Raw genomic sequence first — 24,006 nt, forward strand, 5'->3', positions numbered from 1 at the left:
CACATTTCTTGTTATATTTCCTGCCAAATGACACATTCTGATGTGATGATCGTGAAAATCCGTCGCTGCTGGCGCGCATGCCTGCCGGCGGCGGCGGCGGCGGCGCGCGCGCGCGCGCGGCTGGCTGGCGGCGCGGCCCCCGCAGCGGCACGCGGCGGGCGCGGCCGGCCCGCGGCGTCCAGGAGGCGCCGTCCGACGCTTGAAGTGTATCTCACACACTCTTTCTTCTCCTTCCTGCTCGGTGACCTCGTGAACTTGACTATCAACTCCTTTTTCCGTTTTAATGTGGTTCGCTTGTGCTCGCGACATTTCCGCTATTCTACTAATATCCATCGCTTTTGTCAGTGTGAGGTCACATTCGCGTAGTAACCGCTCTCTCAGAGCATCTTCAGTGATACCACATATCAACCTATCTTTAATGAGGTCGTCGTTCAAATCTCCAAACTCACAAGTTTTTGCCAACCTTTTCAGTTCAAAAGTATACTGCTCAATCGTTTCCCCGTCTAATTGATTTCGCATAAAAAACTTATGTCGTTCCATCGTTAAATTCTTCGTAGGTAAAAAATATTTATCAAATCTATCTAACAGGGCTTTTGTTGTGGCAAACGATTCAGTGAATTGGTCATATACTTCTCTGCACTGTTCGCCAATAACATGCAGTAATATACTAAGTTGTACATCTTCGGTTTTTTTACCAAATTCACATGCTTTTGAATATGTTTCAAAAGATTTCCGCCATTTTGACCACTGCCTACTAAGATTGCCCGTAGTTACACTCGCGATATCGTTCTCAAAACAAAACGGAGATGGAGGTTTAAGTGTCGACTCCATCGCAAATCAGTCACAGTTTATTTTTTACACTAAATAAGTGGGCAAATCACGAAATTTCACACTTTAAAGTATTAAAACCGGCTGCGCCATGTCAGGAGATATGGAAACGACCATTACCGAGCATAAACTAATTTATTCATACATAGCTTAGTCTACCCACATTGTTATGATTATCAAGATACCTACAGTGTCCAAATATTGGCCCGTATTTAACCGGTCGACTAAATAACCATCGAAAAGGGTATAAAAATAATAGTTTGGCGACTAAAATGGGGCCTCAAAATATTATTTGAATGAGGTAGCATTTTAATGTCATTACGGCTACGGTTTATTCAGACGCGAATACCAACTATTATTTATGAATTGCCTTATCCTTTACCTTAGAAATCTTTGGGCCATGTATTGTCACATGATCTGTGAATGAGGGAAAAAGTGAGATAATAAATTTCAGGCTTTGGAGTAGGCTGTGCGTGTTGGGAATTGAGGACAGAGATGGATGGGAAGACCTTGGCGATGAAACCTAATTTTAGATAGTCTAGGTGACGGAGGATGCTAACAAACAATGTATTAGACGAACACAAAAATTAGATCTCAAAGGTGAAAAGGAGGATCAGAAATTATAAATTGATAATAAAGTGCAAATAGTATTAAGTACGTTATTATTTTATTCATTAGATCGATTCGGTCCAAGATGCAAGTATGAGTATGCTGTGACAATTTGAGCCAAGAAAAAAATTTAAATTTATTAAATATATTATGGTATGTTACTCGTAAAGCAATATATTTAGGTATTGTAACACTACACTACTCTATTATATAGTTTGTTATAAAACTTTTCGACGTCTATTAACATCTGCTTACATATTCTCTTACAAACACTTTCCGTTCATTTCCAATGGAATTAATCTTACATACATCACAATATTTCAACAACATATCTTCTAAAAGTACCTACGGGCGTGAGTTATGTTCAAAACCGTGTTATAAACGACATCACACAACCCTATCATAAATATTAATTATGTTACTACAGACACGATTCAAAATTAAATAAAACGCATTTAATTTAGTGTCAATTAACATTGAACTTTTATGGACGATGTAAAGCCCGCATAATCTGCTTGATAATTTGTTATTACGATAATTTTAATTTACGAGAATTGATATTAATATTTTATGGTTGAAATGACTTGAAGCTCTAACTCTAACCCAACTAACAGTCTTTGTTTTTGAGAAATCGAAACATATCTCGTTGACGTCACTGCAAGTGACCGATAAACTAGTGACTTCCTCGAGCAACGTATATCAGTATTACGATACAGTGAGTAAAGACTGTCAGCATTCTATATCTTACAGGTACCTAATACAACACAAAGGAAATATCTTGACTATTTATTAAATAGTTTTGATTGTCCTACTTTATTATAAATCATGCTTCAATATTTTATTTTAAGGTTTATTTTCTTTCTTTTACAGATCGCTACCCCGTACATGATGACGAGACATCAGGACCCGCTTTGCGAGGTGAGTTACATTTTCTAGTTTTTCTACACGTGTGCCAAAAAACTTTTTTCAATATCAATAGATCAGTTTTCATATGTAAATGAAAATAACGTCGAAATTGCCTTGCTGATATCACATGAACTCCATAAAAAAGATCTGATTTGTACAATCTCTTATGTACTATAGTTACTCAGAAATATTCCAGAAACCTTCATCAAAGTTCTTTATTGTTTATTGCCTAGTTCAAGAATAACAAACTTTACTACAAAATCAACTCATACTGAATCCCGCCATTTTTGCTTGGGTTCCAGGTTCAATTTACAGCGGTAAACACAATCTGTTTGTTTGTTGTCGGCAAATATATAGCTGTCAGTCTTATGTACCTACTCCTTTGATAATAAGGTCTAGTTTAAGCTTTGTTAAGATTTTGCAAATGTAGTAGGTTATCAAAACATACTAAGAAATATATGTACATACTTATACTAGCTTTTCCCGCGGCTTCGCTCACGTTAGAAAGAGACAAAAAGTAGCCTATGTCTTCGTAGTTTCGTTTTGCCGTGAAAGACGGACAAACAAACAGACACACATATAGTATATAATATTAGTATGGATTTTTGATGAAATATTTTGTTCCCCATACTCTCGCCATACTACGCTCACGTCACTGTCGACTGTCGACGAAATAAGATCTGAGGGGCATATTTTGGTCAACTTTTGTACAGTCAACCAAGATAAGATGTATGTACCTTTAAAGCATTTTAGCAATAGAGAGGCTAACCCTGCGCGTGCGATTCTGAGCCGCGGCCATTTCGCTCCGGCCACGAGCGACGCGAATTGGCGCAAAATATGACCGCGATACATTTTATAATAAATGTAACAAAGACTTGTATTAAGCTGCATTGTGTGAGGAAAGTGCTAAATACTCGTCCTCAAGTAAAATTTGGACTTTAGGGTCATTAACTGTACGGTAAAGAGACCTCTAAGCCTTATTAGACAAAACCTAGATTAAACAGTTAGTCCGTTTTTACATTATCCGATCCGATATCGGATGTTGGAAGGATTTCAATACAAAAACCGGCCAAGAGCGTGTCGGGCCACGCTCAGTGTAGGGTTCCGTAGTTTTCCTTATTTTTCTCAAAAACTACTGAACCTATCAAGTTCAAAACAATTTTCCTAGAAAGTCTTTATGAAGTTCTACTTTTGTGATTTTTTTCATAATTTTTAAATATATGGTTCAAAAGTTAGAGGGGGGGGGACGCACTTTTTTTTCCTTTAGGAGCGATTATTTTCGAAACTATTAATATTATCAAAAAACTATCTTAGTAAACCCTTATTCATTTTTAAATACCTATCCAACAATATATCACACGTTGGGGTTGGAATGAAAAAAAATATCAGCCCCCACTTCACATGTAGGAGGAGTACCCTAATAAAACATTTTTTTCCATTTTTTATTTTTGCACTTTGTTGGCGTGATTGATATACATATCGGTACCAAATTTCAGCTTTCTAGTGCTAACGGTTACTGAGATTATCCGCGGACGGACGGACGGACGGACGGACGTTCGGACGGACGGACGGACGGACGGATGGACGGACGGACGGACGGACAGACAGACATGGCGAAACTATAAGGGTTCCTAGTTGACTACGGAACCCTAAAAACCGGCCAAGAGCATGTCGGGCCACGCTCAGTGTAGGGTTCCGTAGTTTTCCGTATTTTTCTAAAAAACTACTGAACCTATCAAGTTCAAAATAATTTTCCTAGAAAGTCTTTATAAAGTTCTACATTTGTGATTTTTTTCATATTTTTTAAACATATGGTTCAAAAGTTAGAGGGGGGGGGACGCACTTTTTTTTCCTTTAGGAGCGATTATTTCCGAAAATATTAATAATATCAAAAAACGATCTTAGAAAACCCTTATTCATTTTTAAATACCTATCCAATGATATATCACACGTTCGGGTTAGAATGAAAAAAAAATCAGCCCCCACTTTACATGTAGGGGGGGTACCCTAATAAAACATTTTTTTCCATTTTTTATTTTTGCACTTTGTTGGCGTGATTGATATACATATTGGTACCAAATTTCAGCTTTCTAGTGCTAACGGTTACTGAGATTATCCGCGGACGGACGGACGGACGGACGGACGGACGGACGGACAGACAGACAGACAGACAGACAGACAGACATGGCGAAACTATAAGGGTTCCTAGTTGACTACGGAACCCTAAAAATCAAGATGGTGCTGCTGTAATGTATGGGATATCGGTCCTACATATAATATAGGATCGGGTACTGTGAAAACGCACGTAATTGCGGAATATTATGTGGAAAGTACTTTTTTTGTCACAGTGTTGGCCAGTTTTGCTAGCTGTTCGTTCGTACAGCTATCGGCAGAAATTTCAAATTAATCAAAACGAAAATTATAGACGTTAAACTTTCGTAAGGCATATTTAAATATTCCGAAATAGTCACGTTATTATATCGCTGTTGGTGTTTTTTGGAGTCATAAGGAGACCTAGAGACTTGTACATCTCTTGAAATGTGTAATTTAGCTGTTCATTTTCTGTATTTTTTTTTTTGTATTATTTGACAAAGGTTTTTACTTTTAAATATTTTAATTTTATAAAATTTGACTCTTGGAGACGCTATACATCTCCATGGATTATTTGATTAAGTATAATATTTTTACTTGTAATATTCAGTCTTTTACAACTATTGAAGTATTATAGATTTCTTTTATCTTTGTATCTGTTTGCACTTTCTTTATGTATTGATTATAGTTAGTAATAATATGACATTTAGAGACTTTATACATCTCTAATTCTATATCAGTGTATAGCTACTTTGCTTATGATTAATATTTTTAGTTAATATTTCTATTAATTTCATTTGTTTAACTTTAATGAATACTCTGTAATGTTGACATGTAAAAGTGCCCCCGTGGCCTATTTGCTGAATAAATGATTTTGTATTTTGTATTTGTATTTTGTATCATCCATCAGGAATGAGTGCTCACAGCGGCTAAACTCCTTGCACGTGCCCCGTGCGTGTTTAAAAATAGTAGGTAAAAAATACTTAGGTACACTGTAACCAGGAAAAAGATATTTTAGCCAATGAATAAAATAAATGCCAGTGAATAAAATAGAATTTCTTTCCATAAACAAGTTTGTTATCCATTTTTTAAACATAAAAAAGCATTCGTATTCATGGAGAAGAGCGAATAAACAGAGTGTTTATTTTTGCGCGAGGGCCTTAAGCTATGTACATACGTAATGCCTGGATTCAATGCACCTGTATAAAATCACATTCGTGAATGCACGATGCAGCTATTTTATTCGACCGCGGTGTAAATGAAAAGCGTATAGCTTTTTTTATTATTATAAACTGGAGGGCCATTTTTGAATCTCGACTACAGGATTTTGTCACTAAAATACCGGTTGAAAACGGTGACTTGCTTATTATTTTCTGTGACAATTTTCTGAACTCGAACGCGTGAGACTCAAAAATCGGCCCGTTGGCCAGTGATTGACCTTAGTCGCACCTGATGGAAAGTGACGACAAGGCCGAGGTTGTAGCTCACTGGTTCAGTAGTAGCCTATTCACTCTTGACTTAAGTACACCCAGATGGTATTCCCGGGAATAAAGATGAGGGCTTTTTTATTATTTTCACTGATCTATTTTTTCATGGAGTAATTTTAATTTGTGGGCTATCTCTATAGCTCGGATCATGGTTGTTCGAATAACAACCTATGAAACCACTTTGAAGAAATTATTTGTTGCAGCTCACAGATTCCATACTAATATTATAAATGGGAAAGTGTGTGTGTCTGTTTGCTTGTCCGTCTTTCACGGCAAAGCGGAGCGACGAATTGACGTGATTTTTTAAGTGGAGGTAGTTGAAGGGATGTAAAGTGACATAGGGTACATTTTGTCTCTTTCTAACGAGAGGGAAGGCGCGGGCAAAAGATAGTATAATAATTATAAATTCTTTATACAGAGCAGGATTCACACGTATATCCGTATAGTTATTAGAAACTAACGAATCAATGAAACAATTACGAATGTCTAAATAACGATACCTACTTATAAAGTAACGATTTTTTATAAACGTGCGAAAGTAAAATATATCTAAAATGCATGACTTAATTGTCTTTTCAAGGAAGTTATTTTGTAAAGATTTCAGTGAAAAGAGACACCATCACGACATAATGGCATTATTAAATTTTATAAAGGCTCTATAATTTCCTGTTTGGTATATAATACGTTAATGAGCTTATAAATCTTGCATGTCAGCATCAACCAACCCGCTCTGTCCCATGACTTGCTCCCGACTTAGGGCACTCTCACACTGTAGGGAATAACTTAGCATAAAATAAACGGGCGTCCACACGCGACTCCCTGGGAACGGCCGCGTGAGTCCGCTTTGTTTTGGAACGACCACCTCAAGACGGTTACAAACGTAATTAAATAGGATTTATCTCTGTTACTGGCTTGAGTTACAATGGCGGAATATTGAAAAGATTCAGTCGTATTTGCTATTGAAGAAAACTAAGCTTCGTGAACATATGTACATAATTATATAAGAAACTAAGACTAAACATGAAAGCTAGCTAATGTCTAAAATAGGCCGTTTCGTTAGATCCATTTTGGATCTAGGGACTGGATGTATTGAGAATGATTGGTCCTTACTTTACCTTATACCGTACACCCATCTTAAATGCCTGTAACGCACATCCAATCCTTCTGGTATTCGGGTGTTCATGGGCGGCAGTGATCGCTTACCATCAGACGACCTGTCTGCTCATTTGCCTCCTATTGCATAAAAAAGTAATCGAGAGCAAATGCTACGGACGTACTCGTATCGTTATTGTTGAGGTATCAGTTTACACATGCACCAGCTTACTTACCTAAGCGCCACTATACAACGCTATAACGCTATAACACTGTATAACGCTACTCACTTCAAAACGATTTGCTCAATGATATTTTAGCAGCAAAATTCAATATCATGTGCTTCTGTGTGATAACTAAACTAGCCCTTAACATTCAAAACTTCTAGATACTCTATTTTCAAGGTATCCTTGCAAAAATAAATGTACTTATATTCTATAAAATGAATCATAGTAAAGGCAAATTAAATTATACTTAAATACCTTCTAGGTACCGAAAATTAAACCAACTCATTACCAACCAAATATTTGTTCATAATCCGGCGTTCATGTATCTCTAGATAAATACAGAATCAACTGCACTCCCGATTTTAATCACCGAGCAATGTATTTACCCGATTAATTACCGAGTAATCGATTGATTTGTCCAGCGACTATCGAATAGTTTTCAATCAGCGGAATCGAGTTGCGACAGACCACGCCAATCCGCGATTCGTTTAGGATTCGATTTCGCGAAGCAGATTTGTTCGAGCTGAAATATTTAGTTCTTAATTTGTTTTTGTATTATTTATGAATGTAGCTTGAGTAAAATAAAACGTTTATTAAATTGAATATGTTTGAGGCTTGAAAATTACCCAAGATTGTTTATTAATTTGGCAACCGTACCGTCTCAGAAACGACTTTTCAAGTAAGTACTCGGCCTACCGCATCTTAAAAGACAGTGTTCTAGATTTCCGTGGCATTATGCTCAATCAGGACAGGACGCCGTTTAAGCATCCAATGTTTTTCCACAGTACACGAATTAGTACTTTATGTGCCTATGTCGAAACAAAAATCCATGTAAAACGTCGTATGATACACGTTCGAAGAGAAAATTAGTAACTCGAGTCGATTGACACATCAGACATGCTTTAATGAGGAGGCACACTGACATTTTATCCCGCCAGGCGGCGCCTGTGCAAGTGTCTAGACATGTCACTGTCATTCATATGTGAGAGAGTGAAAAAACATACCATCTTCTAGCTCTCACGTATGGACTAATAGGGTGGCGCCATCTGTCATAACCTTTGAGTGTGCCTCCTCATTTATTGACTCTCGTTCGAATTTCCTCCTTCTTGCGGGCCGATTTTTGAGTCTCACGCGTTCGAATTCAGAAAATTGTCACTGAAAATAATAAGCAAGTCACCGTTTTCAACCGGTATTTTAGTGACAAAATCCCGTATGCGGGATTCAAAAATCGCCCTCGTGCTCTTTATGTAATGTATACTAATAAAGCATGGCGAATGGCTGTAAAAGTGCATGGCGAATTTATCAATGAATTCATTCATAATTCCTCCATACAATTTTGTTTATCGAATATTGTACAGTGTAAATAATTGCATTTTCTGTCTCCTAATGCCCTAGAAAAAACTCTAAACAATTCATGTGCAAAATCAAAGTAGGTGGGCTATTTTTTTCAAAGCTGTCCACGCCACTTTTTTTGTAACATGGGTATTTTTTACGCGATTCATACAGAATCGCGAGGTCTTTCGATCCTGATAGAAGAAAAAAAATGTCCCAAGATTTCCATACATTTTTCAAACGGAATGGAAGCCGTTACCGCCTTAAAAAAATGTCTGAAAAAATGGTAACGGAATGGGAAAAAACCTTGGGACACTTTTTTCTCCTATTAGGATTGAAAGAGCTCGCGATTCTGAATGGAAACTACATAAAATTTCCAAATCCAAAAAAAAGTAGGATGGACACCTTTGAAAAAAAATGGCCCAAGTACAAAAAAAAAACATTCAGTCGAATTGAGAACCTCCTCCTTTTTTGAAGTCGGTTAAAAAATGGCCCAGGTACAAATCAGAATTCAAACGTAGCCGTCTTAGTCGCCAGTCTGTTTACACAGATTGATAATTCTAATCCTATCTAACAACAGGCAGACTTTGAATTATTCCGTTAAACTTCACATTTTTCCAAGATTTTCTTTTCGCGCCGTCAATTTGTCAAGGTGACATTTTCCTTGTACTTTTTTATGCTTAATTTTGATGGCGTTACAGATTTTTATGATTAACTTATTTTAGGTATCTGAAATATGAATATTAAACAGGCAAGGGGTTTAAGTGTAATTTTTGCTTGATATAATTTTGATTAGGTTAAGAAAAATACTGATCGTTCAATAGTTATTGTTATACAAGGGGGCAAAGTTGTATTTTAACGCTGAGTGTGGAATTGAAAACGAGCAAGTGAAAGAATTCTATAGTTGAACCACGAGCGCAGCGAGTGGTTCGAGAATAGAATCCTGAACATGCGAGTTTTTTAACACACGAGAAGTAAAATACATTTGCACCCGAGTGTAACACAAAACTTTTCCCCTCACTATAGCGAGGAAACTTCAACGCAAAAAATGCGTTTATCACTGCTTCCAGTAGTTCCACAGGTGGTAAATCATCTTTATTGCTAGATTCACCTACTTTTATCAATTTTAAAGCAGTTAATTTGACTTTATTCAAGGTCAAATTACTTTACCCACTAGTGGATAAAATGCGTTTTTACCCGCTGGTATTTAAAGGACAAAACACGTGTTTTCGAGCTAGTGAGGGGAAAAATATTATTATAGCGGTAAATCAGATACCTGAAGAGTAAATGGCACTGTGTCTACGACTTCTTGCTTAATGCAATATTAAGTAGATTTCTAATAAATGCTAGAATAGAAGGAAAGCCTTTTGACATATTTAGAAACTTTATCTAGAGATTCTAACCAAAATGACAATTATTGCAGAAAATGAAATGAAACACCTCAATGGTCATATCGATAGATTATCATTATCACTCTCTTAACAATTTTTATTGTAGCTATCCTTCTAGTTTGACAAGCGTTAGCTTTAAACCTGCCTTCAAAATATTTCACAAACTCCATCTCAAATAAGTTTCCAACTAGCGAGGTGCAAAGCTACTCAAACTGGAACTACTTTTTAAATATGAAAGCCGTGTTTGCCTCCATACCGTATTCAGAGTGCAAACTACGACCCACTTCCCGCCAATCAATAGACTAATGAGGTCGTCGGTCGTTGATCATTCGCCAGTCATCGAATCAGCCGTCTAAATTCGAATGTTACCTGTCTTTACCGCTCTTGATAAAGAGTGACAGAGATGTAGACACGTGGATTTTGAATTTGGAATTTTTGCAATTGCGGCCGAGTCGAATCAGTGAAGTCGTATTTGCGGAGCCGAACGTGTTTGACTGACTGGTGGATTTGACGAACTGGAAATGACTACGTATATTGTATTGCAGTTTTACTTTGGTTTTTACGATAAAGTCTGAAACCTCAAAGCTTTAATATGCTACCGGTAGTCGATGAGCATTGAGAAATAGGTCGAATCGAAAAAACAGTAATACACCACTATTACAAAATCGATACTTCTTACCGTTGTTACATGGTTTGAAAGTCGATTGTCATATCAAATCGTCTACTGACGGAAAGATTACATAGGACGTGATGTGTAACATGACTAGTTATTTTAAAATTTTTAGTCAATACTTAGTGTACGGATAATGATATATGTACCTACCTATTTTTGTTACGGATAATACAGATATGTGTAGACTGGCGCTTTTATACAATCATTATTCCAACAGTCGACCAAACTAGTAAAACTACTTGTAAAAGGTTTCCTTGAAAGCACTCTCGTCTGAAACATTACCAGCCGAAATTCACCGAAATTGTACCTAAATATTTACCAAAACGTCTCCGCGGTAACAAAACACATTGTCTATCAACTTGTTTGATCCCTTATGTTTTACTACAAAGTTCATTCCCTTCAGCAAATGTATGCAGCAGGTACAACCAGGACAACTAAAACCAGAAGTTATATCTAATGATATTGTTAGCAGGGGTCATTATATGTTGGTCGGTTGATTTTTTATTATGATTCTTACGCAGGGTCGGGTTTTTGATAAAAATATTGCAACCCCTTAGGGTTAAGACGTTGTATCACTGTTTGTGCGTTGGGGTGAAACCTTTGATGTGATAAGAGCTTTGACGGTAAACATAGTGAAGGATAGTTGTAATATTGCCTTTGCGTAATTGGCTGTAGCAATATTGCTTTACTTTTATGGTTCTTTTGATTCGGAAAATGTTGAAAATTCGGTAATATTACTCTGGAGAATTTCTTTGTTTACGGTTAAAGTGAGGGTTCTTGTTATAGGTACTTTTTGTTCGTTGAGCTATTTTTTAACGTAAAGTAACTAGAGGTATATAGTTATCTATATTGTTCAGTAGACAGCAAAAAGGTTCGACGGACACTTTTATGTAATGAGTGTTTAGAAAAGCCTCTCTTTTTGTGACATTAAGAAACCCTTTTTCAGTCTTAGTAAATTCTATGTCATTAAGTAGGTCTACCCTTTTTTACGTTCAATAAGTTTTTTTTATTGTTGTAGAAAAACTAGGGATCTTTATCAAACGAGGAAACGTGTACTTATGATATTTGTTCTTTGTCTATCCATGTTTTAACTTGACTTATTTTTATTTGTTATTAATTCACTATCGGCCTCTATAATAATTCCCCATATGAGCATGCCATATCGTAAAACTGATGTGACATTAGCATGGTACATATTAGAGCGTTTCATAAAGAAAATGATTAGCCATAACTTTCTTCTCTCTTATGGATAAAGTTTTATCTCCATGTAGCAAATGATTAAAACATTGTTCCACGTCTTGACGAGTAGCAATAAAAGCAACGTTTCCCAGCGATCCGCCGTAAAAATGCATCGACTGGCCGAGTGCCAGCTCCCTCACAGCGATTATTATTGGGTTACTCATATTAAACACGGTTTTATTCGTACTGTGTCCAGTGAGGCAAGTTTTACAACTTGCTGACTTCAGATACATATATATACTCACGCGAAGAAAAATATATGTACACGATTATGAGCATACAAGCGTGACTGACAGAACGAGATTGTCACTATTGAGCGGAAACAGTGAATACAATCTTGCTAAAGGGCCAAATACCAAAAATGTTACAATGACTCTCCGGATAGAAACTGTGATGCGCATAAAAAGGAGTGTACAAGTTTCTAATGGGTCGGCAACGCGCATGTGACACCCCTTGAGTTGCAGGCGTCCATAGGTTACGGTGACCGCTTTCCATCAGGCGGGCCGTATACCTGTTTGCCACCGACGTGGTATAAAAAAGTAAGATTTGATCACATGCGTTTGGTAGATGGAAGTAATCTTGCCAAAAGAGTAAATTATTTCAATTTATTTAATATAATTTTAAAATACTATCGCAAATACACGTATCTATTTAATAAACAGCATGTATCAGACTTTTCCTGAAATGCTCTAGTATATAGGTAGCAGTTAGGTAAATTCGTATTATATATTAATAATGTGAAACAATTAATAGTTTGTTATTATATGCTCGTACATTATTAGCATTAATTATTCCTTGTTCGTTGAAAACGTATTTTATGCTAACTTTAACAATAATATTACATTTCAATGATAAATTCCTACCGTAAAAGCACAAATCAAAAATATTTTAGTTCTAGCAAGTTCTAGCCACTAAACCACCACAGCTATACATAATCCGTGGTCGCCGCCATATTAGGCTTATTGTCACTCTATTTGCGTGCAACCACTAATAAATAGAAATACCAACAACTATAAATATTGATAAATAAAATATCGGACGTCTAGTCCATCGGTTCCATCGCCTTCATCTGGTCCAGCAGGGCTAGCACATGATTAGGGCAACATCATCTCGCTACGACATAGATAAGACGTCCTTTCCTAAGGGCAACTTGCACCAACGAAAAATAAGAGTTAACCCGAGGGTTAACCCATATTTTATATGGAATTTGACAGATGGTGGTTGGTGCAAGTGGGCCTAATTGTTTTAATGACATAGGGATGAGTATTTTATCTCCCAGCGACATGATTGTTGATTGATGATTATTTCAAAATTTGTCTCTTAATGCACCTCCTACAATCCTTTCTGCTTTATCCAAAGGTTGACTGGTAAGTTCGCCTTTTGTACTTTAAGTTGTTCTTTTGTGCGATAAAGTTTAAATACCTAAATAAATAAATGATCTCGACCTGCAACTCATTTTGGCCAGTAGCCCATAAAGTCTCAAATAGTCCTTACACCCTGGCGGGTACTGCCTCTTCGTGCGCCCCATGACACGGGCAAGGATACTTAGTATAGTACATTTCATCAAAGTGTTAAAAGAGCTTCCACGTGTTGGCTTCAGGTTCGCGTATGCTTCCCAAAAGTCCGGAAAAATATTGGATAAAAAGAGAAAAAGAATGGCTAGGTACCAGTAGCACACATAAAAGAATGGTAACATTTAAAAAAAATTCAGTACAGATGGTGTTTTTTTTACGTACTAGTGCGAGAAGTAGTTCATTATATGCCAGGTCGAAACTTCGGAAGCTCATCTGTACTGAAAAACGTCGTACGATACACGTGCGAAAAGGAAATTCGTAACTCGTGTCGGTTTAAAACACTCCCTTCGGTCGTGTTTTAATTTACCGCCACTCGTTTCGGACTTCCTTTTTTACGCACTTGTATCGTAATGTACTATTTCGTTTGTTGCATACCTATTCCCCAATCAACAATAATTTAGTATGAGCCATTCTCATTCAGCATTTTAGATTATTTTTTTATAAAATTCCCTGACGCAGGCTTGCTGACAGGTGCCGTAGCCGAATGGCATTTCTGCGACACGAAACGAAAACGAAACGAAAGGTAGTCTGGCTCTGTCGCGCTAATACGCAAGAGCGATAGAGATAGATATCTACGCTTTACCAACTAAGCTACCAAAAATCTTCTCTGGCTGTCTGAAACACTTTTGTTTTGCAACAGAAATACTCAGCAAATACTTACGCCATTTTATTCCCTGTATCAATGGCTCACTTACCCAGGCTCATTGGAATAAATCCACTTAACTGCGGGTACTTACATCCCGAAAAGGGGCTGGTACTGAGAAATCTGGGATCACAATTACAAAGATACCTTAATTTTATGCACGACTAAGACTATGGTAATGACAATTCGCTAAATTAATAGTGATTGCGATTAAAATGGCAATCAATGTCGCCGATAACGCAGTCTGGCTCTGTCAACGGAAGGGCGATAGAGATAGCTAACTGAGCATTTTTTTTTTTCCAATAAAAAATTTTTGATTGTTTTAGGGAATTTTAGGTCAATTGTACTCAGAATCACGAGTACTTTCAATCTCACTGGGAGACAAAAAGTGTCCCAGAATTTCCATATTTTTTTGTTACTTTCCTCTTTTGTTACCCCATACAACATGTACGGAAAATGGTAACAAAATAAGAACACATCGTATGAGATAATTTTTTTAACTACTAGGATTGAAAAAGCTAGTAATTCTGAGTAGAAATAGCATTTTTTTTTTTTCAAAAATATCACACTTATAAAAGTGGCAAAAACAAAAGAAATACTGAACTACGATAACGATATTACCGTAAGCGGTGCATTTGGCTACGTGCCCTGCTATTTTGATTCTCATATGCCAATCCTTTATTATTTCTGTGAGGCTACAAAGTTATGAATAATTTGATCAACTTACCTACGAAAAAGTAATTTAACTAGTCAATAAATTATTTAATGTTTTGAAGCGTACGTCTGCAAAGGCACTTAAAACTTTATTTCATTAGTTTACTTTCAAGAAACATCTTGTCACAAATTATAAATAAGCTTTATTCGCATCTACTAGAAGGCTTTTTTATGTCAGATTCATTTTTATCTTGATTTTTGTCATATTTGATTGGCATTAGCTACCTTGTTGTTTTATTATAAGTATGTCTATGTTATTTTATTTGAAGTTTTTATTTTACTTTAATATGACAGAACCACGCGTTATTTTTTCACATAATGGAATATTATCGTCAGCCATGACGTGACGTCATCGTGACGTCACAGGATCAGTGCTGCCAACACCTCATTAGTTTAAATTGCGTCCACAGGTGGCGCTGTTTAATTACGTGTATAGGTGTTAGGCAAATTAATTGTCTCTTATCGTGGAATTGGCACTTTGCTTATTGTAATAGTCATTGCCTAATTGGTCAGAAGTCAGGTGTTTCGAGTAGTGTCTGTAGCAAGAGAAAATGATATAATCTAGGTATTCATATTATACCCTTCAGATATAAAGCTTGTTTTATATGTAGAAAGAAATAGCGATTTGTATTTTTTTTTAATAAATATTATATTCAATTTGAGTGACGTCGTCAATGTATTTGACTTTTTTTTACGGTCTTTATGTACCTATAATTAAATCTCTTTTTTATACAAAAAAGTATGTATTATTAATTTTCTTCACATATTATAGTGTTCTATGTGATAGGTAGAAGGTGCTAAAATAAATATTTTATTAAAAGCAACCGATTTTTATTTCACATACTTAGTAATTTTGTCCCAAAAATATTCCTATGTTATTTCACGTATCACCGAACTTTATTATTTTTCCGTTATCTCGTTCGAAAAAAACGAATGCTGGATTTTAAATTCGGTTTTTAAAGCCGGCCAGTTTTATCGCGGCGGCTATTACTGGCCATCGAAAAAGTACGTTTTGAAATTCGAACGACGACAAAAGCACGCCGCTGGGGGTTAATCGCGCCATTGGAGCTGCAATAATCGCGTTCGCAGCGCCGTCGTCGGTCTGCACAGCTTATACTTTAGATGCGTTCAGAGGGTGCACTTAGCTGCTTTATTTCGAGAGTGTGAAACTGCATGGTAGGACAGTTTTCTATCGTGTCTTGTCGAGTGAACAGTCCTGTCATTTCTAGGTCGTTTTTTTTTTTACGACAGTACACCTACCATCGGTCCGCCTGGTGTGCCGGTCACCGTTAGCATAATCTTATACTTTTAAACGAGCAATTCTTGTATATTTATTTATTTATTTATTTATTTATTTATTTATTTATTTATTTATTTATTTATATATTTATTTACACTGACGATCTCGGAAACCGCTCTAACGATTTCGCAGAAATTTGTTATGTGGGGGTTTTTGGGGGTGAAAAATCGGTCTAACTTATCCTTAGGTCCCGGAAAACGCGAATTTTCGAGTTTTCATGCGTTTTTCTTCGCGCGCCATCTCGTGTGCAGTAGTTGTACTGTTAAGACAGAATTCTTTCGGTCGATGTAAGTACTATTTATTGCAAACACTAGATGGCGACACAGGTCAAGGCTAAAACGAATAGAAAATACACTATTTGAGTTTTTGTGGCGAAATGCGCGCCATCTCGTGTGCAGTAGTTGTGTTGTTAAGGCTGAGAATTCTTTCGCTCGATGTAGGTACTACTATTCATTTTTGAACTAGATGGAGACACATGTCAAGGATACGAAACAGAACCGAGCGAAGCTCGGTTGCCCAGATATTTATTAATTAAATAGATTCCTAGGGGAGTGTATAGGCAAAAGTACTGCAAAGATTTTTTACAGATGTAGTGCGAAAAGCTTTTCCTTCGTTTTTGTACGAACGTGTCATGCTATTTCAGTCAGTCAATCCGGAAAAATACGAAGCAAAAGCTTTTCGCACTACATCTGTACAAGTGTACATGGTTCCATACAGTACTTTCATCCATTTTATGTGCAAGGAACAAAGTATTACATCAATTAGAGCACTTAGCATCATCTATGTACAGTCAACCAAGAAAGTGGCTTACCACTTTTCGACTATTTCAAACACATAAGGTCGAAAAGTGGTAAACCACTTTTTTGGCTGACTGTACAATGTACGATCCTGCAAAAAAGCATGGAGAAATTATGAATAAATTCATTGATAAATTCGCCATGCACTTTTGAAGCTGATAGCAGGTACATATGTGATTTCGCTATCAATACTGTCTTTGAAATTTCTCTTTTAGTTAATTTCTTACGATATTCAATATAATAAATCAACTCGCTGTCTCAACAATGTAACACTGTAGGCATAATTGAAGTCAGTCAGGTGGAAAGTCTTTGAAAAGGCTAAGTACAAACTTTGTTCAAAGGCACTTAGAGATTGTCATTGTGTTCGTGTTCCTTGAAGGTTAAGAGACTTAAGAGCCACTCTTGTCTACAATACACGTGCTGTAAAATAAAAGGTAGTATTATAATAAGTTACTTTGTATATTTAATATTGCGTTACATTTAAAAATTATACAATAAAATAGTAAAAGGATTCTTATGAAAAGAAAAGGAATCTTGGTAAAGGCATGTCTACACTAAATCAAATAGGTATTTAGGTACTCCTTTAAACTTAGAACCGCTGGAAAACTGACCAAAAGAGTGCGCACTTGTGTAGCCAATTAGCAAAAATAATAAGCCGCACTAAGTCTAAGAATGACAGACACTTAACTTTTCGTTGTAGCAGTGTACCTACTTCCTTTACACATTGGCTAGGCAATCAGGTTGATCTGTATTACTGTAACAACTAGATTGATTTATGTGATTGTTGAATTGTACATTTATATCAGTTAACGCGACCCAAATCATCATTTCAAAAAGTTACGTTTACGTTATTTGACTAAAAGGATCCATCCTCAAAAAAATCATTTCAACGTAACATTCTTAACAGAAGAACGATATTTCACTTACAGATTTTTCCGCTATAGTTATTTTCATTTTAAATGACATACACAACGCACCCTCTGTAAAGTAGTCTGCGTAACGGGCAGGAATATGCGGCTCGTTCCGTTTTACGTGCGCGGTTATTTTCGTGTACTGTCTGATGCACTCGCTGTGTACACGGACTATTCCGATTGCTTGCTGCCACGGCTCCCATTACCCGAAAGCTATGGGTAGAATCACATTTATATAAGAAACTACTCAACATTCCTAGGTTTTGAGTTAGCGGCCTTACCTGGGGAGGTCATATAGATAAATAGTGTGAATTGGCAAGAGCATGCTTTGTCGAAATCGAGTGATCCGAACCTATTACTTCGCATCGGTGCACTCTCGCCTACAATATGGGATCCGCGGAAACCGACCGTCAAGATCTTCACATGTTCTTTAACACGAAAACTACCCCAAAGGTGTAATGCAATCTAGGCCACCGTACCTTTTTCTGATGGTACTGAGGTTGTTTTCTTAGACTTTTGTGTGTGTATGTAGTTTAGACGAATTTTGTTGCGGATGCTATTATGTACCTACGAGTTTGACAAAGTCTGCGCTGTGAATTTGGATGATGGTTTGTATGTTTTGGATATGAAATAAAGTTTGTAGCTCAAAGTTATAGAGGTACTATATCTCTTTGTTTATCCCTTGATTCGTTAAGCGACTCGAACGCGGCAGGCTTTATTTTAGAATCGGACCCGGGCAGGAATGCGTGTGTAACTGCTTTTGTTTTGGGGGTAATTAGGTAGGAGCCTTTACTTTTTTATTTGCGTGGCGTCGAAAGCGTTTACTTTACTTTTTACTGCCGCGGGGAATTGGAGAGCGATACTGGGGCCATTTTGCTTTAGTTTTTAAAACCTCTTTGTTGGTTTGGGATATTTTAGTAAATAGTTTTACTCATAACAAAGAGGATCGAGTATTATAGAGAGTTACTGTCAAAGTAAAATGTGTAATCACAGTGCATAGACTGCCGTCTCTCGACACATGCTTAAAACTTTTGAACCTCAGTTCTGACAATTTGGCCCATATTCTTAGCTTGATATGTGTTAAAATGTCAAATATTAATATTAGCGCCATCTAGCCAAGAGTCCCCCAAAGGTGTATCACCATCTAGGTCACCGTACCTTTTTCTCTATGGTTCCGAGGTACGTTTTTTTCTTAGACTTTATCTGTCTATACGGACTTACAGTCTTTGATTTTTCTTTAACTTGGTCTATGTAGCTGCGACTAGTTATTATGGGCATAGTTATTGGAATGATAGACAAGTTAATATTAAGTACTTCTAGTAACTAACCGAATCTAATTTCTAATCATTGTTAATATTACTTTTTATCAAAAATCTAAACCAAGCAATTACGTCGTTAAAACAAAATATTCAAATCAGATTCGAACTCGTTTGAGAGATATCTTATTTAGATATCGTTAATGGTTAGTTTCACCAACTAGTTGTTGTTAATGTTGGTTAACTAATAGCTAAATTAACTAGATGGTATTAGGTAGGTATTATGTTTGAAAATGTGGAAACGACCACAAAATTTGATGATATGATTTCTACTATTTAGCAGCACGATTCAAGTACCAATAAAGATTTATTTATTGGTGATGTACATTAAATATATTTTCGATACTAATGAACTAGTTATTTTGTACAGTCAAGTGTAAAAATATGGGTGTACACATCTTACTTAAAAACATGTCCTATAGCTCCTTAGTCCGGTGTAATAAGAGCATAGTACCATATAAATTTATGAGACAATTTTTTCGATACATGTTTGCATCTGACTGTACATAAGATATTTTCATTGAGACGTAAATATCTCTCAAATCGTCACATTATATCAGATGCTGACTATAAAACAGAAATGACATGGATCTTTCAAATAAGCGTAGGTAAGCATGATCCACCGTAGACCGCATCATCACTTACCATCAGGTGTGATCGTGGTCAAACGTCTACCTATTCATACTAAAAAAAAAAAAAAAAAAAAAAAAAACATTTTAAAATTCACCTCTTGATTAAAACATAGAGGAATAAGGGAAGAGTTGTCTCCATACATCAGTAAATGCACTATTTGTGTAGGCATAGTTAAGTGACGTCTAGCGACAATCGCGCGTCAAATAGCGTGAATTATCAGTACCACTACTCGATACTAGGTGGCAACTGTGTCTCGTCTGCCAAAAATGTAATATTAGAACAGTTCACAATTTATATAACAAGCAGAAGGAATTGAAAACAGAATACTGATTAACACTATTGTAATATTAGCTAAAAATTGGTGAGCATTAGACTTGGTTCGTCGCGTCATCACAGAGTTACAACTCTTCCCTTACGCCGTTTCTTGCGTGGGCGACGGTCGCGCGAACGTCGCGCAACCGTCGCCGTCACGTCTCATACTTCCATATCGATAAGGTTTGATTTCGTATGCGTCGCATCGCCGTCACGCGACCGTCGCGCGACCGTCGCCCACGCAAGCCACGGCGTTACTTATTCCTCTATAATCAAAATAAGGGTAATGTCACTAAAAGTGGCCCGCAACAAAAATTGTTCTGGATGCTACAAGCAAATTGAGAAGCACTTAGAATTTTATTTACCAACTTACATGCAGTAAATTGCACTCCGTATTTGCATAATTCACTCCACCTTACTATATTCCAATTTAAAAAGACATAAGTGACAAAATTACGCTATAAAAAATGCGACATACGACGTTTTGAAGTAGATAGGTTTTATAACGGATGATCTGAGTCGGGTGGAAGCATGCCAAGTAATATGAAGTTTGATTTCGTTGGACAATTCGATTTTAGTTGCATTTCGTCGGGTTCGTTTTACAATGTTAGTTGTATCATACTCGTACACTGTAGATTTTTTTATGCATTTTCCATAGGATTAAGTCTCAAACATACCACTCCCTCTCTCCCTCCCTTATACATACGACACGTCACAGATACAATTTGGACTGTCACGAACTAAAGATATTCAATTGTCAAAGACAAATTCAGTACTAACATTTTTTTTAAGCGGCGTTCCACGTGTCCAAATAATGCTCCATTTTGTGGAATGTGCCTTCTTTGCAAGTATTTTTATCTTGTCTCAAAGATAGGAAACAACAATCGCTCTTAATTTTACTTTTTCCTCTTTGATATACACATAAATCATGAATACACGTATCACCATATACCAGCAGGGACCACCATACTGTAACTGTTGAACCTGATCGAAGATCTGTACCTATATACTGTCTATACAGAAAAAAATATTTAACTTATACATTTACCGCAGACTATTCAGATTTATCTATAATTATTAAGAAAAGTTATTCAGGATGGCAGATACTTTGATGTGACTTGACTTTGTTGTTGTTTGTGATTTGACTTTGGATGTGTGTGTTCCTATGTGCATTTCTGAGGTTGTGCAATAAAGTGGATTTGTATTGTATTGTACTTTTGGTGCGTTGTCTCATCCGCTACTGTTGCGGTCTGTACGGTCAACCAATGAGGAGGCACACTGGCAATTCATCCCGCCAGGTGGAGCCTGTGCAAGTGTCTAGGCATGTCACTTTCATTCATAATGTGAGATAGAGAAAAAAACTTCTTCTCGCTCTCACGTAAGAAATTATTTATCTGGGCAAAGGACTAATAAGGGTGGCGCCATCAGTCATAACCTTTGAGTGTGCCACCTCATTGGAATCATAGCCCACTCTAGAACCCTGTCTTATTGACACCGTGCATTATTGGCCATAGAAGTCACTTTTGACATTGACTGTGAAAAGGTTCTAGCCTAAGATTTAAATTGGTTGACAGTACATATGTACAAGTATTTCAAATGTCTAAACACTTGACCTTACAAGATCTTTCCAACGTTTTCCCACCGGGCGGTGACGAGGGTACGTCCCTCTGTCCCTCAGCTGTCCCTTACGTCTATCCGTTACGTCCGTTCCGTGTCCGTCCGTCTTTAGCCTCATTAGCAGTGTCGTGATAATCGGGATCGGTAACGGGGAGGAACTTAGAATCGTTGGGTTGCAGTCTGTTTAAAGTCTTGGTGTTGATTAGAAGTTTACGTATATTTGTTCTGATTCCGTTGAAACTTGGTAAATAAAAGCTAGAATAATATTACCAAAATAGCACAGAAGTTCATTCGTCTTTGGCCTATGAATTAAAAAAAATATTTTTTCTTTGTCTGACAAAACTTTTTGTCATTTAACTTATTTAAAAAAAAGTATCTTGCTATGCTTGTGCACAATCGGCTGTGGTTTAATGTTCAATTAAATTTTATATTCATAGGTCAATGACGAATTAATATTGTATATTTTTGTTATGATAATTATAACTTAACACTAATAATATTGCTTTTTTTTTCAGGTATGTAACTACGGAAATTTCAAAGAAAGGCTAACGGTAAAGTTGTATATCTATTGAATATTTGATCACATCCACATTAAAAACTGAAATATACACAAAAATAAAAACCGATCAAGTCCACTGGTGAAGCCGGTAGTCAGTCGAACCCGGGGTCTTTAGTTTACGTGGCTAACATGCTTACCACTACACCACCCCGACCGTCAACGCCAACGACGACGCCATACGCCATACGTCTCACTTACTGTCAATATTTACAAAGATATCAAAACGGGCTTAGGGCTTACACTTTTATGAAGCATTGTTATTTTTTTATTAATAAATTATTTGTAGGTATTTATTATTCCTTTATTTATCTTCCTTATTAAGTTAGGTTTTGTACAATATGAGTATAAAAGTAAAATAAAAAAAAACACTTACAAAACAATATAAAACATATAAACACATTATAAAAAACCTAACCTAGGGTGCCGCCAGCAGCGGGGCAGGGCTCAAGCTGCCGGTGGTTAGGGCTGCAGAGAGAGGAGCCGTCGGACTATCCGCGCTGTGTCCAAGATCACCGCCTTCTGCATCTGACCCTTGATCCATCCACCTAGCGAGAGTCTCTTAAGATGTTGGTCGAGACTCTTCGCTATGAGACCGTTCGCTGAAACGACTATCGGAACAATGATCGTTGAATCAACATCCCACATGGTGGTTATCTCGTGAGCCAAGTCTAGGTGTAGGTATTTATATTATTACAGCAATAAAAAATATCTACTTCACAAATACCTGCGTGTCCTGTCCAAAATTATCACCTGTTTGAAGACAGATGTTTTATCGCATGCATCACGCTATAACGCTATAATCCCGTAGCCTCCAAGAAACCAAAATAAAATTATCATATCCATACATCTGTATACATTCTTTATAATTACTTAATGCCTCTCAATTTGTTCGGGTTGTAAATTAAATCCAACATGGATTCCTTTCAATCTGATCGGCTTTACACCTGTCGACAGTTATGTGGGTTGAACCGGCTCATTTTATTATAATATTTTATCTTGCATGTTTATGATAGAAGTTTGTGGTTTGTATATCAAACCTACATATAAAATATCCGTGCACTTCAGTTAAAAATACAGTCCTAATCAAGATATACTTTTTACGCACTTCGCTCGTATTAACGACTGAGTACTAACATATTATTGAGAAAAAAACGATATTGTTATATAAAAAGTAAGTACCTACGTATGATGTCAGTGCTGACTCGTGGTAAAGGCACTTAAGCTTCAGACGTCATAGTTCCTACGTATTTTAATAATTATCCTGATAATAGAGGCAAATGTCAACCTCAAATTTAATTATGTAGTAACAACATACGCGTGACCTCTGACGATTGTTCTATTATTCAAGAGCAAAGAGGATCGAGTATTATAGAGAGTTACTGTCAAAATAAAATGTGTAATCACAGTGCATAGACTGCCATCTCTCGACACAAACTTAAAACTTTTGAACCTCAGGTTTGACAATGTGGCTCATATTATTAGCTTGATATGTGTTATAATGTCAAATATATGATATGTGTCAAATATTAAAGCGTTCCCCAAGGGCGTAATGCCTAGCTTTTTCTCTAGGGCTTTGAGGTACGTTTTTTTCTTAGACTTTATCCGTCTATACGGAGTTACATATAATTATTATGTCTTTGTTCAAGAGTAAGGTATCCCGAATAGGGCTATTCTGTAAAGAAATACACTGTTTTTAAAGTAGAAAAAATGATTCTTTCTCCTATTCAAATCCACGAGCCCTTTAGATCTTACTAG

At 36.6% G+C, this 24,006-nt stretch overlaps 1 protein-coding gene across 3 annotated transcripts in view; it reads left to right on the forward strand.

The window, feature by feature from the left end:
* The window catches only part of LOC125227585 (leucine-rich repeat neuronal protein 1-like), a 476,226-nt gene that overhangs the window by 203,551 nt on the left and 248,669 nt on the right, over positions 1 to 24,006 (forward strand). For all 3 annotated transcript variants that reach the window (XM_048131927.1, XM_048131925.1, XM_048131926.1), the window contains exon 3: positions 2,308 to 2,355. In XM_048131927.1, the coding sequence (XP_047987884.1) occupies positions 2,323 to 2,355 (33 nt within the window). In that variant the 5' untranslated portion in view covers positions 2,308 to 2,322. The remainder of the gene's footprint in view (positions 1 to 2,307; positions 2,356 to 24,006) is intronic.

The sequence above is a fragment of the Leguminivora glycinivorella genome, chromosome 6 (assembly GCF_023078275.1).
Source record: "Leguminivora glycinivorella isolate SPB_JAAS2020 chromosome 6, LegGlyc_1.1, whole genome shotgun sequence".
NCBI classification, from domain to species: Eukaryota; Metazoa; Arthropoda; class Insecta; order Lepidoptera; family Tortricidae; genus Leguminivora; species Leguminivora glycinivorella.